The sequence below is a fragment of the Miniopterus natalensis genome, chromosome 18 (genome assembly GCF_054644295.1).
Source record: "Miniopterus natalensis isolate mMinNat1 chromosome 18, mMinNat1.hap1, whole genome shotgun sequence".
In the NCBI taxonomy this organism is placed as follows: Eukaryota; Metazoa; Chordata; class Mammalia; order Chiroptera; family Miniopteridae; genus Miniopterus; species Miniopterus natalensis.
The window spans coordinates 6,316,844-6,331,733 of record NC_142098.1 but is presented as its reverse complement, the minus strand read 5'-3'; the positions used below and the strand labels follow the sequence as shown (position 1 = coordinate 6,331,733).

At 42.6% G+C, this 14,890-nt stretch overlaps 1 protein-coding gene across 1 annotated transcript in view; it reads right to left on the bottom strand.

The window, feature by feature from the left end:
* Window positions 1–216: 216 nt before the first annotated feature.
* The window catches only part of CYLD (CYLD lysine 63 deubiquitinase), a 39,743-nt gene continuing 25,069 nt past the window's right edge, over window positions 217–14,890 (bottom strand). Inside the window, exons 10-17 of the mRNA XM_016205003.2 lie at window positions 14,094–14,216; window positions 8,428–8,519; window positions 7,589–7,655; window positions 4,612–4,744; window positions 3,608–3,716; window positions 2,689–2,807; window positions 2,207–2,423; window positions 217–759 (exon numbers count right to left, since the gene is read on the bottom strand). Of these exons, the coding sequence (XP_016060489.2) occupies window positions 575–759; window positions 2,207–2,423; window positions 2,689–2,807; window positions 3,608–3,716; window positions 4,612–4,744; window positions 7,589–7,655; window positions 8,428–8,519; window positions 14,094–14,216 (1,045 nt within the window). The 3' untranslated portion in view covers window positions 217–574. The remainder of the gene's footprint in view (window positions 760–2,206; window positions 2,424–2,688; window positions 2,808–3,607; window positions 3,717–4,611; window positions 4,745–7,588; window positions 7,656–8,427; window positions 8,520–14,093; window positions 14,217–14,890) is intronic.

Below are 14,890 nucleotides of genomic sequence, written 5' to 3'. Positions count from 1 at the left end.
ACAGAAAACACCATTAGGGAACGAGGTACTTTTCCGACCACCACCACAGCGACATGGACACTCGGCAGACGGCACACGCGCGAGCGAGGAAACATTAACAGGTCAGCTCAGCACAACTTTAATAACTGCACTGAAAGTGGTCTCTTAATTAAACCAAAGTGTTTCTTCCTCAGGGCAACCATTAGCTACAAAGGAAAGATGATTTCATATCCTTGGTCCATAAAGAAGACACATTTATTTACATTCTCAATGGACTAGAAGAGGTTTGAAACTGTCACAATTAAAATTGTATGCTTCCAAAAATATCATATGAGCAACGCACCTAACTTCAAGCTTCAGTTATTAATAACTTCATTTAGACTTCTTAAAAAACCAACACAAACATACTTTCTAGAGTGCAAAATGCTTCTTATTAAATACTCCGGTAACACAAAAGCAATTTGTTTTAAACACAGGAATTCTTTTCTGAAAGGTCATCCCCACGAGGACAGCACTGCCGGCAGTGGGCGCTGAGCGATGCGCCGGCAGAGGGGCAGCGACACGCCCACCGCAGCCTCGCACCTGCCTGGCACCCCTACTTGTACAGGCTCATCGTGGGGCTCTGGTACATGCACATGTACGCATCGCACAGCAGCCTGCGTGCACAGCCCTGGATCCGCCGGGAGTCCAAGGAGTGCAGGTCCTCCGGGGACATCTTCAGGTACTCCCGGACTTCTGGGCACGGGGTCACCTGGGGGATGTTGAAGCCGTTCTGACCGCCTGTGGACACAGGAAGAGCACGGCTCAGGGTCATGTTCTCCACACGCAGCTCCCCGCCTGCCCACACACCCTCAAAGCCCCCGCTCAGGTAAGAACTGCCAGGATCGGGAAGACTGACTTTCCTACTGATTTCTAGGGGTTAAAGCCTCCTTTTGCTCTCAACAGTGTTCCCACTTCTTGGTTTCTGAGAGGATGCTGAGGCCAAGAGTGAAGAAAAGGGACACACAGCCTGAGCAAAGTCCAAACCCAACGTCCCAGGCTCCTCTCTGCTCAGTGTCACAGACGGACGCCCACACCCCTTCCCGGGCCCCTGCCTGCACCCGCCCCCTCGCCCCGAGACCCACTGCCGGGGGGGCAGAGCTAGTGAGCTGACCTGTTTAGCCCCTTATTTTACATGTGCCTGTGCAGCTCCCACAGGTTTTATCTCACAGGTCATCAGACTGAATGAAGCTGATGGGTGTGGTTTCGGGGATTCCAGGAGCGATGCTGGGTCAGCCTCCCAGTGGCTTTACCGGATGTTTAAACCCCGTGCTTCTGAGTCTCATGTTAAATGAACACTGAGCTGGGGCAGGGACACGTGTACAAATGGGGCTGTGCCATCCCCTCAGGTGTCTGAGGCCAAGGAAATGTCAACCAGTCTCATTTACAGCTCGGGCTTCTGGTTAAGAGGCTTCCACAGGGGTGTCCCAGGCTGTCACAGGGCCACCCGGGACAAGGGGACTGGAGCTGTGCACAGTGTGGCGGGGGGAAGAGTGGAGGCGCAGGAGAGTCACAGCCTTGCCAAGGGTGGGGTCCCTCACATGCCCTGGCTTGGTGGCTGTTCAACACCAGGCGCCTGAGAAACAGCCAAGGAGGGGTAATGGTCCCCGTGTCAGGAGGAAACAAATCATGCAGAGCAGGTGGCTTTTTAGAGGGCACATTACTCCTGTCTCAGCTCTGTCACGGAGAAGACAGCATGGTGGGTTAGCATCCAGCACTGAGCACTGAGGTTGCAAAGACTGAGTCGAATGCAAGCTGTGTGGCCACAGGCACCTAGGCCTCAGCTGTGGCAGCACAGAACGGGAGTGATTCCCATCCTGCACGGATTTACTGAGTAACGTGCTTCCCAGAGAGCCTGGCCCCTGGGCCCTCAACACACAGCAACTGGGCTTGTGCAGAGGAGAGGAGCCTGGAGGTTCGAGGCGATGAAGCCGAGAAGAAAGCCCCTCGGCCTGAAACGAGAACCTCAGGTTCCTCCTTCAAGGAAGACCCTCTGCACGTCACAACAGCACAGCGTTAACGACCGCTACCGTAGTAGCAGGCTGTGAATGCATGTCAGGATTTCAGACCAACCCCGCTAATCCTGAACAGCCTTCCCCACACACCACTGTCCTCCTTGGACACCATCCCACCAGGCGCTGCCCACGGCAGGCGACACCGTGGCCTGAGGGGAGGCCGTGTGAATTACCGTCCCGGTCGGCCATGCTGTCGAAGAACAGCCAGGCGGAGTCATCCTTGCCGTACTTCACGAAGGCCACGTAGTGGCTGGTCTCTATGCAGAGGACGGCGAACAGCTCCATCTTCTGGCAGGGGATGCAGCCGTGCCTCCAGTCCCAGTCGGGCAGGTCTTTGGGCAGGGATACCGGGTTATACTTATGGTTCAGTCTCTTGGGATGAAGGTGGACCTACAGCGGAATGTGAACGAGCCAAGCTCAGTGTTTCTCATGAGCGGACTCTGCTTCCTCGACCTGAGCCTCCCTGTTCCCAGCAACCTGTCCTTCACGGGAGCCTCATCAGATGCACAGAAGAGGCACAAACAATACCACATAATTCTGAATTTTTAGACATTAACTGTGAGTTTGAAATATTCAAAGCCTGCAGTCTGTTTCGACCACATTCACTTCCTGTTTAAGAAGTAAGCACTGCTCTGCGGAGGGACTTCAGACTCACCTGAGTGTTGCAGGTCTTGCAGAACTGCTTGATGCTCCCGGCTGAGATGTCGGGGTCCTCGTAGCACTCTCTGCACTCATACATGGCCAGCCCTCCGCAGATGCGGCACTGCCGGGGGGCTGAGGTGGCGACAGGGGAGGGGGAGAGGGGCCTTTAAAAAACGCATTCTTTCATTTAAAAGATTAAAAGTTAAGCTTTAAAAAGAAAATGCTCAGGGACTCAAAAAACTCCCTCCTTCACCATGCCCATCAGCTTTCAATTGGACTTCCTTGGATTCAGGATAACTTTAAAGACAGTGTCTAACCAATGACAATTTTTTAAATTAATATATTCTAGGGTGCTTTCCCCGATTATAAAATGTCTATTAATGAATATTCAAAGATACAGATGGTATAAAGAAGAAAACTGAAAGCATCCACAGTTTCAGTTAGCAAGAGATAACCACTGTCAATAGCCCTGTGAACTTTCTCCAATCATTTCACACCTGCCCATCCACAAAGCTCGGGGGGGGGGGGGGGGGGGAGCGGAGGGTGTGCGCCGTGTGTGTGTTTACAGCTCCTCCTGTACAAAATATTGACATACCTTTCACTTCACGTTACTTCGTGACCACTTTCACAAAGGTCTTCAAACACAGGAAACAGCAGGTTTCCTTGGACGGATATACTGTAATTCATTTAACAACTCTCCTCTTGCTAATAATAAATTGTTTCTAACTTCTTAATCATGCAACAATAAACATGTTTGCACATAAAATATCTGTTGGCATGTCTGATTATTTTCTGAGAATAAATTCCTAGAACTGAAGTGGGCAGCTTAGTATTTCCTGGCTCTTCCGACCCTGCTCCTCTCACAGTGGATGAGAATGGCCTGGGACTACCTCCGAGAACAAACAGAGCAAATGACGAACTCTCATACTTACTGTCTTCAAGTAAATCTGTTATATTTAATTCCAGAGAAGGAAAGATTTTCTTAAATAGTTTAAAGTCTTTTCCAAACCGAGGCATCTGAATAATCAGACAGGATGGTGCCTAAAAAAAAGATGTACTTTAATCAAAGTGCTGAACAAGACTTTTCCCAGTGAGACTGAAACAGTCATGGCTGGCTCAGGGAGCAGTGGTTTCAGCATCACATCGATGGCCTGTAATGCAGAATCTGTGTGAAAGTGGAACGTGAAGGCTGAGTTCAAGTTCCCATGGACACACAACAACATGCAGCACTCAGGCAGGTGAGCAACCTCGGGTCTCAAAGACCACGGTGACTATCAAGAGTGACACTCTGCTTTGGGTTTGTATTTAACAAAGGTTTGGAAAAATTGTTTTTGCAAGTATAATAAACTGTCATCACTAAAGAACACTATTGCTTGTATTTCAACAAATAAATAACTGTAGCTGTTAAGGTTTTACCAGAATATTCATTTAGATATGAATACAATAAAAGTAAGCTACAAGCATATACTAACTACTAAGATCATGAAGACACTTAATAAGCAGACACTTAATAAAAACTAACATCCCATATTCATTAACAATAGCAATAAAAGTCAATTTATTTTGTCTCTTACTTATTGTAAACATTCCTTTTTGGATATTTGGATAATATGCGAGGGTAAAATTTTAAATTGGGTAAAATAACATTTAAAAAACACACATAAATCTTCTTTGCTTTAAACTACTTAAAAGTTTTCAAATTACAAATTAGCTTGATATTTCCTTTGGCACAAAAATCCAAAAAGTTCAGTCTTAATTCTAAGGCATTTTCTACAGGGACAAAATTGAAACACTGCACTTTTTTGAAAAATTGGTGTTTTGTTAACAGTTTGTGTTTCTAACTGTTCTCAGTGGGTTAAAGGTAACAGTTATTGAATCTACTAGTAGTTGACACTCTTAAGAACTTTCACATAAAACACAAGTAATGATCACTAACCTCTGCAAACTTCAGGTTACTGTTGATAAAAGACCATTCTAACAACTGCTGAATTGTAGGAACTCCAACTTTCTCATTTTTTTCCATAAAAATTTGATAGAAGTAACAATCTTGTACTTTTTGACCTGCTGACCTAAAAAAACATGCAGAAAAACCCCCACATTATTTATGAAACTCTTAGATCAAAACGTGAAGTTGCACCAACAGTGTCTGAGAACAGAAAACTACACAATTGATGAAGCAACTTCAGACACTCAGACCAATGGGGCAAAGACAATAATTTAGATAAAATAATTAAATGTCTTCTGCATAAGACCTTAAACATGATTTCTTGTCCTAGTTTTCATCAGGGATCAGGAGAAAAATAATGGAGTAACATCACAATCAAGAAGCACTGTGTCATAACCAGAAGCTAAAATCACTTGGTTCAACTTGACACCTTGCTGACCGGTCATGAGTTAACTTAATTACTTAAATTAATGTAAGTGCAGATATGAGGTTAAGTAATTTTAAACACCTTGCTGACTGGTCACGAGTATTCAAGTATGGAAAAGTAGCCTGCTGCATGGGCAAGTTCTGGCTCGAAATAGCTGGTCAGCAAGGTGTTTAATTAACAATACCAATATAAGTGAATTTATTTTGTGCGTTGATTTATTTTATAAACATTCTTTTTTGAATATTTGGATAATATGCTTGGGTAAAATTTTAAACTGGGTAAAACTGGTATTGTCCAAACCTGGAAAGCAGCAAACTGCATTTAATGTTGAAACAGGAAAATAAATTCCTACATGCCTAAATGGGACAGACCCTTAGAGGCTTCTACACCAAACCTGTCATTTCTGAAATGAAGGGCCTGAGATCTAGGGCAGGACAGGCACTTCCCTGCAAGTCCCTATTCTTTCTGATGCCACCTCCTAAAATTATAATTAGAATCTATCTTCCTTCCCTCTTATCTGTTCTGTCTTGTTTTCTAACTCCTTACCCCTTTGAGCTACATTCTGGGTAATTTTTTCAGATCTACCTTCCAAATGGGAAATTCTCTCTTTAGCTTTGCCTGCTGCCTCCAGTGAGGTACCCTTCTCAGCCATACAATATATATATGTAAATATATATAATTTTTACTCTATTTCTGGGAATTCTGTTTTTGTTTGACTTTGTTGTCAAATATGCATTTATCCTTGGGCATCTAAGCCCTTGTTTTGCCTCCTCCATCATTTAAGAGCATTCTGGGGCTGTTCCAGACATTAAGGTACTTGTCCTGTTTATTGCGGCAGCTGACTCTCTCTGCAGAAAGAAAGGACACATGGGAGAAAGGGGGCTAACTTTCAAAGTACCTTTCCATATCTTTTTATAATCTTTAAACCAGGGATTCTCAACATGAGGAGGCTGCTGAAGGGGGAAGGAGGCAGTGCACCTCAGCTCCACAGGCCCTGAGAGCTGAGATAGGCTCCTGTGTGTGACCCCTCCCCGATGCCCTGAGAGCCCTGCAGGGCACATCTTGTGTTATTACTGGGAGTATAATATCTCTAAGGTGTGTTGGGCTAGGACAAAGAAGGTGACAACTATTTTAATCATCTGGAATTTATTTCAAGATGAAAAACAGAAGTGACTTCTTCCTCCCAAATTCCCTGCTAGATTTCCTACATCATGGGTTAAATATACCTTTCTTTCCTCGTTTGTGTTTGAAGGCTGAAATGCTACATGTAGTTCATTCTATTTCTGAGCTTTCTGTCCAGATCTATTGATCAGAATTTTTAATCTTATACCAGTATCACAGTTTTAATATCTTTTGCTTTACTTTCACAGATTATAGAATTCTTTTTTAAAAATTCAATGCTTTCACCTATTTCATCTTGTAGCAAACTCTAAAATCACCTGAGTTTTTTTTTAAATTAAGGTCTTGCTTATGTGTAAATTATTTTGTAAAAACCTAGTATCTTTAAGTTATTCAATCTTTCTACTTAGAACACAAACTCTCTCATTAACTAATCAAGTCAGCTTTCACTTCTGTGCAAGTCTTTTAAAAAACCTATCTCAATGAAATTGATTTCTTGGCAATTTATACTTTCATAAAATATGAAATTATCCCCTTTTCATACTTGCTGGAGGGTACACAGAAATTCTATTGATTTTTCCATGGTTTCCCTACATGGTCAAATTATAAATTCTTTATTAATACTAGTCGTTTCCAAACAACTCTCTAGAATTTTCTAGGTGCACATACAGCCATTACCATCTCTGATCAGATAATAAATATGTACTCTTGACGCTCATGTATCCTGCCTTATGCCATTAGTGAGAACACCCAAAACAGTTTCGAAATATAGTTGTTGGTACTGCGCCCCTCTTTCTCCATATCTATCAGTTCAACACTGGCAGCAAGCACATCACTTAAGGCAGAAATGAGTAAGATTCTTGTCTGTGATTAAATTTTAGGGAAATAAATAGCATATTAGCAAGATTTTCAACAGAGAGACGACTAAAACATAGAAAGGTTCAGCATTCAAACTACCTGAAAAAGTTCACTACTTTGAGGCCTCAGGAGGAACCTTCCTGTGTGAGTTCAAGGCTTCCCCTCTGACAGAGGAAAGGCTACGTGACAGAGCTGGGAACAGGAGCTAATTCCAGGCAAATTAACTTGTGAGTGGCGGTGTCAGTGTTTCACTGTGTTCGATCAGGGTGGGATAAGATTCTCTCAAAAAGGTTTCATGAACCTACAGTACAAAGTACCTATAAAGTTTTACAAGAAGATGATTTGCAATGACATTTATTGCTAGGGTGACAATTAAAAGCACAGATGTACATGGGCTTCATCCCTCAGGTCAAGTGTAACAGTGTGAAGACAATGTAAGATTAATATGCAGTACAGGCTATGAAGATCCCTAAACAAATACATGAAGTGGTCACAAGGAGTTGTGTCTGTTGGATGGTAGCAGTGGAAATGTTTCCAGCACTTCTACAAAAAGTTAAAAGTTACCTTATTTTTAACAATGGTTCTACCCTTAAAATATGATGAAACAAGATATTCAAGAATTCTTCAGGATCTAGGAGAAAATTTAAAAAATCAAATAAGTCACTGACAACACTTTAAAATCATTCTATTTTTTACAGCAGTCATAATCCTATACCCAATTCAATTTCACAATCAATCTTATTTCAATTAAAAGCACAGTTCTCAAGTTTTTCTAACTAAAATTACAAAGGATATGATGAAGTATTAAGTTCTAATTTTGTTGTAACTTTATTGCATTTGAAAAAGTATAATAATTCACATATAGTGAAATAATTCTAATTTCTTTTGATGGGTTTAAGATAAGTTAAATGAAACTGAAGTACGACCTTGCATTTTCCTGACATTTAAATACTTATTGAGTCCCTGAACAGTACAGCTAGTTCAATATGCTGTCAACACATTCAAAGTGGGGAGCTGAATCTCTGAGTACAGCCGTCAGCTATGAACAGACGGAACCCCTGACTCTGACCGTAACCGCGTCCCTCTGTGATGAGGACGAGGTGGGACAATGTGGCTGAGCCAGTGCAACCCTGCCCACGGAGAGAGCCCAGGTGGGAAGGAAACGCCCATGTATCCCTTTAACCCGTACAACCAGCCAGCTTCTCAGGTCCACTATTCCACGTCACTACTGCCTTTTAGGAGAGAGACGGCATATTTAAAAAGGGAGGAAGCTGTGCATCACATAGAAGCTCCTATCGTGAAATAAGCTCCCACAACAACACAGGCCCGTATCTGGCCAAGCCAATCGTGCAGCACGTGCTCCCAAGCTCTTTAGTGCATCTCCTGCGAGGTAACACAGTCACCTTTCTCCTCAGAGGTAAATCCTGATGCAGCCTCAACTTTTTCAAGTATTTTCCTCAGTTTCATAATCTTTGTTGCACACACATATCCATATCTGTTAGTAAAAAATATGAATTAATACATATACATTAAATCAATATATTTTGATAATCACACATATCTGATATAACTGTACCATGTCATAAATCAATAGGCTAGACAACTGTTTTGAAAAATACAATTATAGGCTTCTTCGTTTTTCCTTTTATTGAATTTATTAGAGTGAGGTTTGAAAAATTAGGAATCTAGAATCAGCACAGCTGGTGTGGCTCACTGGTTGAGCATCAACCCATGAACCAGGAGGTCACCAGTTAGATTCCTGGTCAGGGCCCACGCCGGGGTGGCCCGCCCAATCCCCAGAGGGGGCGTGCAGGAGGCAGCTGATCGATGATTCTCTCTCATCAGTGATGCTTCTCTCTCCCTCTCCCTTTCTCTCTCTGAAATCACTAAAAACATATTTCAAAAAAACAAAAGAATCTAGAATCAGAATTATCCCAGACACTATTATACCCTAAAAATAACTACCCCATACTAATAAAAGAAAAAATAGTTTAATTTATGATGACTGGATTTTTACTACTACTTGCTTAAGAAATTGAAGCGTACTTTATAGAAGAGAACAAACAATTCTGAGAGAGTTCTTTCAGTGCTAAAGGATGAAACAGCCACCAGGGTCACCGATAAGAAACTGAAATCTAAAATCTGCAATCAAGCCATCATCATAATTGTGACTTTCTCTCATCTTTGTCGGAATATAGGATACCTTCAATATGTTCAAGGTCAATCTGTGACAAATTCTTATTCTAACAATGGCATCAGAAGAGAAGCCAGAGGCTGCTGTGGGCTTATGAAGGGCCAGTCAGATCTGGCTAATGGCTGATCTTTTTTTCTTAATCTTCACCCAAGAATATTTTTTTCATTGCTTTTCAGAGAGAGTGGAAGGGAGAGAGAGACACCAAAGGGAGAGACACATCAACTGGTTGCCTCCCGCACACGCCCAGACTGGGGTAGGGGATCGAGCCTGCAACTGACGTGCCCTTAACCAGAATCAAACTTGAGACCCTTCGGTCCTGGGGCTGAAACACTAACCACTGTCTGGCTAATCCTATAGCCACTTTTTATATCGACTATTCATTCCCTCCTTAACTCTGCAGCCAACATATATTGAACACCTAGTGTTTACATAGTAGTCTGACCTTTTAGCTGCTGGGAATGCAAAAATGAGGAAGGTGAGAAAAAAGGGTCTGTGCCTTTGAGGAGCTTGAAATGCAGAAAGCAGGGCTTTCAGTACCAAATAAAACCAGTCAGCTTTGACACAGCTATGAGGCTGCAGACACAGGGAACCCTGAGGGCCGGCAAACAGGGTGACACAGCCCAGGTAACCGTGACTCTTAACTGGTTGGACAACAGTATCCTAAGAATGCCTGGTAATGGGCTACGGTGTTTGGCGGAAGGAAGGGAGTGGAGCATGCCTTAGAGTTTGGGACTTCTTCTGTCTTGTCTCGTATCAATCACTGAGAGGGTGGGGGGAATACAGTACGTTTAAAAATTTGCATAACACAAATAATACAAAATAATTGATGGAAAAATCAAGCCTCATTATCTTCAGGAGTAAAAACTACACATTTTCATCACTACAGAATTTAGGAAATCAAAAGATATCTGTAGGAAATCTATTCACTTATAATTTCCTTTCCTAGCATGTTGTACAGTACGTCATTCTGAATGCTCATTATATTTCAGGATTTTTTTATTATATTTCTGAATTTTTAGGTCAAAATCTTATTTCAAGCTATTTTTATTTTAATTGTTAAATAAGAAAAGTATGGCACAAAATATAATTTTATTTAGTATGGACTTTAAATTATATAGTGTGCTCCCTATATTCCTGAATGGACAGGTTGGTTTTATACTCTATGGCCCTAACTCCTCATAGTTTAAGGTTTACAATGAGACATGATCACATATTTCTATTGCTATGTATCAAAGTCCTTATGAGATGTCTCGTCGCTTATATTTGTAACCATTACAATTGCTTCCTGTGGCCAAAGAAAGACATATCTATAGTTCTTAAACTAGGAAAGGACCAAAAACATAATCTTTTTAAGGGAGGTGGAGGTCTAAATATATTCCTTTAACCAAGAAATGTGTTGATAAGATACACATCATTTGTTTCTAATACAAAAGAATAAAGAGTAGCTACTCTACAAATAAAAATTTTCCCTTGCTCCTTTTTTCTCAAATAAAATTAAGTTTAAGAAGCCAGAGTGTATCGATTAGACTAATAGGCATGATGACTGTCAGAGTGTTAGAATGAACTCTTTCAGAAGATAGGAATCCCACTGTATCTGCTTTTTCTACAGCTCCTACAATTGCTAAATTGTAGCAAACTCCACCAAATGGTTTCATCACTTCATGGCACACACTACATGCTATACCTTGGCCAGATTTAAGAAAGTAAATGAGTAAACGCAGTACAAGGACCAAAGGTTAAAAAAATTATTAAAGCTACATCAAGGCAATGAGTTTCCACCCATTTCTTAATAAATAAAAACCAGGCATAAATTAATTATTCTACAAAGAAACAGCAACTAGGACACCAGGTATAAGCAAAAATAATTCTGCAGGGAGATTAAAGATGGTGGCAGATTGAGTGGAAGCTACACTGACACTCTTCCAGGACCAAACTGGAATTACAACTAAAATTGAGAAAAACCATCCTGAATAATCAACTGCAACTGCAGATGAGCTGGGGAGCATCCTCATAACCAAGGGGGAAAAGTGGAGACCACTAGAGACTGGTAGGAGGTGCAGAGGCACAAGAGGGCTGGCTGGGCTCCCACAGGCAGCAGCTGAAAGTCCAGAGAAATAGTGCAGCTGTGGAGGGGTCCCACTGAGGACTCTGGGGCCTACAGCTCAGGTTGGGCTCCCCAGCCCAGAGCATCAGAATTGAAAAACCTGTCCACATAACACCTGGCTGTGAAAAGCAGCTGGGTTTCTGTCTGTCAGGGAGAGATGGCTGGAAATGCAGGCACCCTCTTAAAGAGTGAACGCACAGAGTTTCCTGTCCACTCACCTTGGGCTCCGGCAGAGGGAGGGTAGAATGGACTGCAGCTGTGTGAGGAGAATCTAGGGTTGTGGCCTCTGGAGATAGAGCTCAGAGGGCACCCCTCTGGATTCCTTTGCTGAGTCATTCCCCCATACTGCAGAGGCAGACATTTACCTTCCAAGCAGCTTTTGCCTGAGGGGGAAGCAATTGCCCCACCTTGCTGGAAAACCTCTCGCCCTAACCTGGGGAGTTTCTACAGCCTGAGACTCATTAAAAGAATCAGATGAATCAGCCTGCAGGCAGAGGCAGATCTCAGAGTGCTTTGAGTCTTTGCCTGATTTGCTTCTGGACCCAGGCCTTGGAAAAGCAGACTTTGCTGTGCCTCTTGGTCCTGTCCATACACACCCAGCCCCAACAGAGGGGACCTCACGCTGTGGGTTGTTTATAGCTCCAAAGAGGGTACTCAAGGCCAGTCACAAACAGCGTCTGACATTGGCCTGTACCAGAAATGGTCCAAAAAGACTGAGACTCCTAGCAGGCCTACCTAATACATAGAAACAAACCCAAATAGGGAGCCAAAATGGGGAAACAAAAAAACAAGCCCCAAATTAAAGAACAAGAGAGGTCTCCAGAAAAAGAGCCAAATGAAACAAAGATAAGCAATCTATCAGATACAGAGTTCAAAATACTGATTGTAAGGATGCTCAACAGCATGAAAAAGATATGGAAACTATGAAGGAAATTAAGAATGACAGCAGAAATAAAGAACACACCGGAAGGAATAAACAGCAGATTAGAGGAAGCTGAGGATCGGATCAGTGAATTAGAAGACAAGGTAGAAAAAAATCACTCAATCAGAGATCCAAAAAGAAAAAAACAATTAAAAAACAGGAGGGCAGTCTAAGGGAGCTGTGGGACAACATGAAACATAACTATATTCACATCATAGGAGTGCCAGAGAAGGTAGAAAGTAAGCAAGGGTTAGAGAATCTGTTTGAAGAAATAATGACACAAAACTTCCCTAACCTGGTCAAGGAAAAACTCACACAAGTTCAGGAGGCACAGAGAGTCCCAAGCAAGAAGGACCCAAAGAGGCCCACACCCAGATACATCATAATTAAAATGCCAAAAATTCAAGACAAAGAGCGAATCAAAGGCAGCAAGAGAAAAGCAATCTGTTACCTACAAAGGAGCTCCCATAAGGCTATCAGCTGATTTCTCATCAGAAACGCTATAGACCAGAAGAGAATGGCATGAAGTATTCAAGGTAATGAAAAGCAAGGAACTGAAATCAAGAGTACTCTATCCAACAAGGCTATCATTCAAGATAGATGGTGAAATAGAGAGCTTCCCAGACAAAAAAAAAAAAGACTAAAGGAGTTTATCACCACCAAACCAGCATTGCAGGAAATGTTAAAGGGACTGCTATAATAAGAAGTAGAAATAGAAGTATTGCAAGAAATGTTAAAGAGACTGCTGTAATAACAGGAAGAAATAGAGAAACATAGGCATAAAGAATTAAAATGGCAAGAAAGAAGGATTTATCAATAATAACCTTAAGGACTTTGAGGGAGAGATCAACAGCAATACAGACATAGTCGGGGACTTTAACACCCCACTGACTTCACTGGATTAGATCTTCGAGACAAAAAAACAACACAGAAAGAGTGACTCTAAATGGCACACTAGATCAGATAGATTTAACTGATATTTACAGAACATTTCATCCCAAAGCTGCAGAATATACATTCCTCTCAAGTTGCACATGGGCCATTCTCATAGACAGACCACATGTTAGGACACAAAACAAGTCTCTACAAGTTCAAGAAGATTGAAATCATATCAAGCATCTCAGATCACAAGGGCATGAAATTAAAAATCAACTACAGTAAAAACACTCAAAAATAATCAAACATATGGAGGCTAAATAGCATGTTATTAAACAATGACGGGTTACCAATAAGATCAAGAAAGAAATAAAAAACTTCCTGGAAACAAATGAAAATGAACACACAACAACCCAAATCTATGGGACACAGTGAAGCAGTCCTGAGAGGGAAGTTCATAGCCCTGCTGGCCTACCTCAAAGAGCAAGAAAAATTTTTGGTAAACTATCTAACGCGACAACTAAAAGAATTAGAAAGCTCCCCTGTGAAGCCATCCAGACCAGCGCTTTTGTTTGCTGGGACTTTTTTTATTTCTGCTTTGATTTCATCACTTGTTATTGGCCCATTCAGGTTTTCTGATTCTTCCTGACTCAGTTTTACATGATCTCACTCATATGTGGAATCTAACGAACAAAACAGACTGAGGAACAAAATAGATCCAGAGACACAGAAGCATGGAACAGACTGAGGGAGCTCAGAGGGAAGGTGGGGGTGGGGGAGTGGGGAGAGGTTAATCAGAGAACTTCTATGCATATGTGCATAACCCATGGACAGTAATGTGGGGAAGGCCTGGGGCTTGGGGGGCGGATGCAGGGTGGAGGGGGGTCTATGGGGAAAAAAGGGGGACATCTGTAGTACTCTCAACAATAATGATGCATTTAACCAGCTAAGGAAGCGGCAGGGCTGCACTTACATCCTGAGCGGGTTCACGATCTCCGTGCGCAGGAGCTCCTGGGTTTCGCTGTAATACTCCACGTCGTCCTTCTCCTTGGGTCTAAGCAGCACCGTGTCCAGGACGGAGCTAAAGGCAAACAAGCTGCAAAACAGAGAGAGTATTTTCCTCATGCTGTAAGCCTATTTTTTAATTTTTTCTTGAGAAATACATACTGAAAAGAATGCGAAGAGAAAAACCACAAAGTCTAGAGAACAAATAACAAGCAAATTCATGATACAGGATCCCAGGAGCCCTGGTAGGGTCCCACGGCTCCATCGTCGGGGCCTGGAGATCCTTCCAGGTTAAGAAGGCGACCAGTGTCCAGACGGCAGGCTGGAGTCCGGGCCGGGGGGCTCAGTGGTTAGTGCGTCAGTCTGAGGACTGAAGGGCCCCAGTTTCGATTATGACCAAGGTCACTACTCGCTTGGTCGAAGGCCCGACTGCGTGCGGGAGGCAACCAATCAGTGTGTCTCTCACATCAATGTTTCTCTCTCTCCCTTCCATTCTCTCTGAAAAGCAACGGGAAAAACATCCTCTTAAAAAAAAGAAGGCAAGCTAGAGACTGACTGTGTTAAAGGATTAAAATATGTTTTCACTATTTGGGGAAACATCTTTGAAAAAGCTGAAAGAGGGCAAAGAGACAACAGGGAGGAAGTCTGCAAACTGAGTCCCCGGGGTGAACACACAGCCAACACATAGCACACACAAGGTACATGCTAGTCTCCCCCTGCGCCCAGGGCAGAGTCTAAATCAAATCTTTAAATGCCAAAATCTCT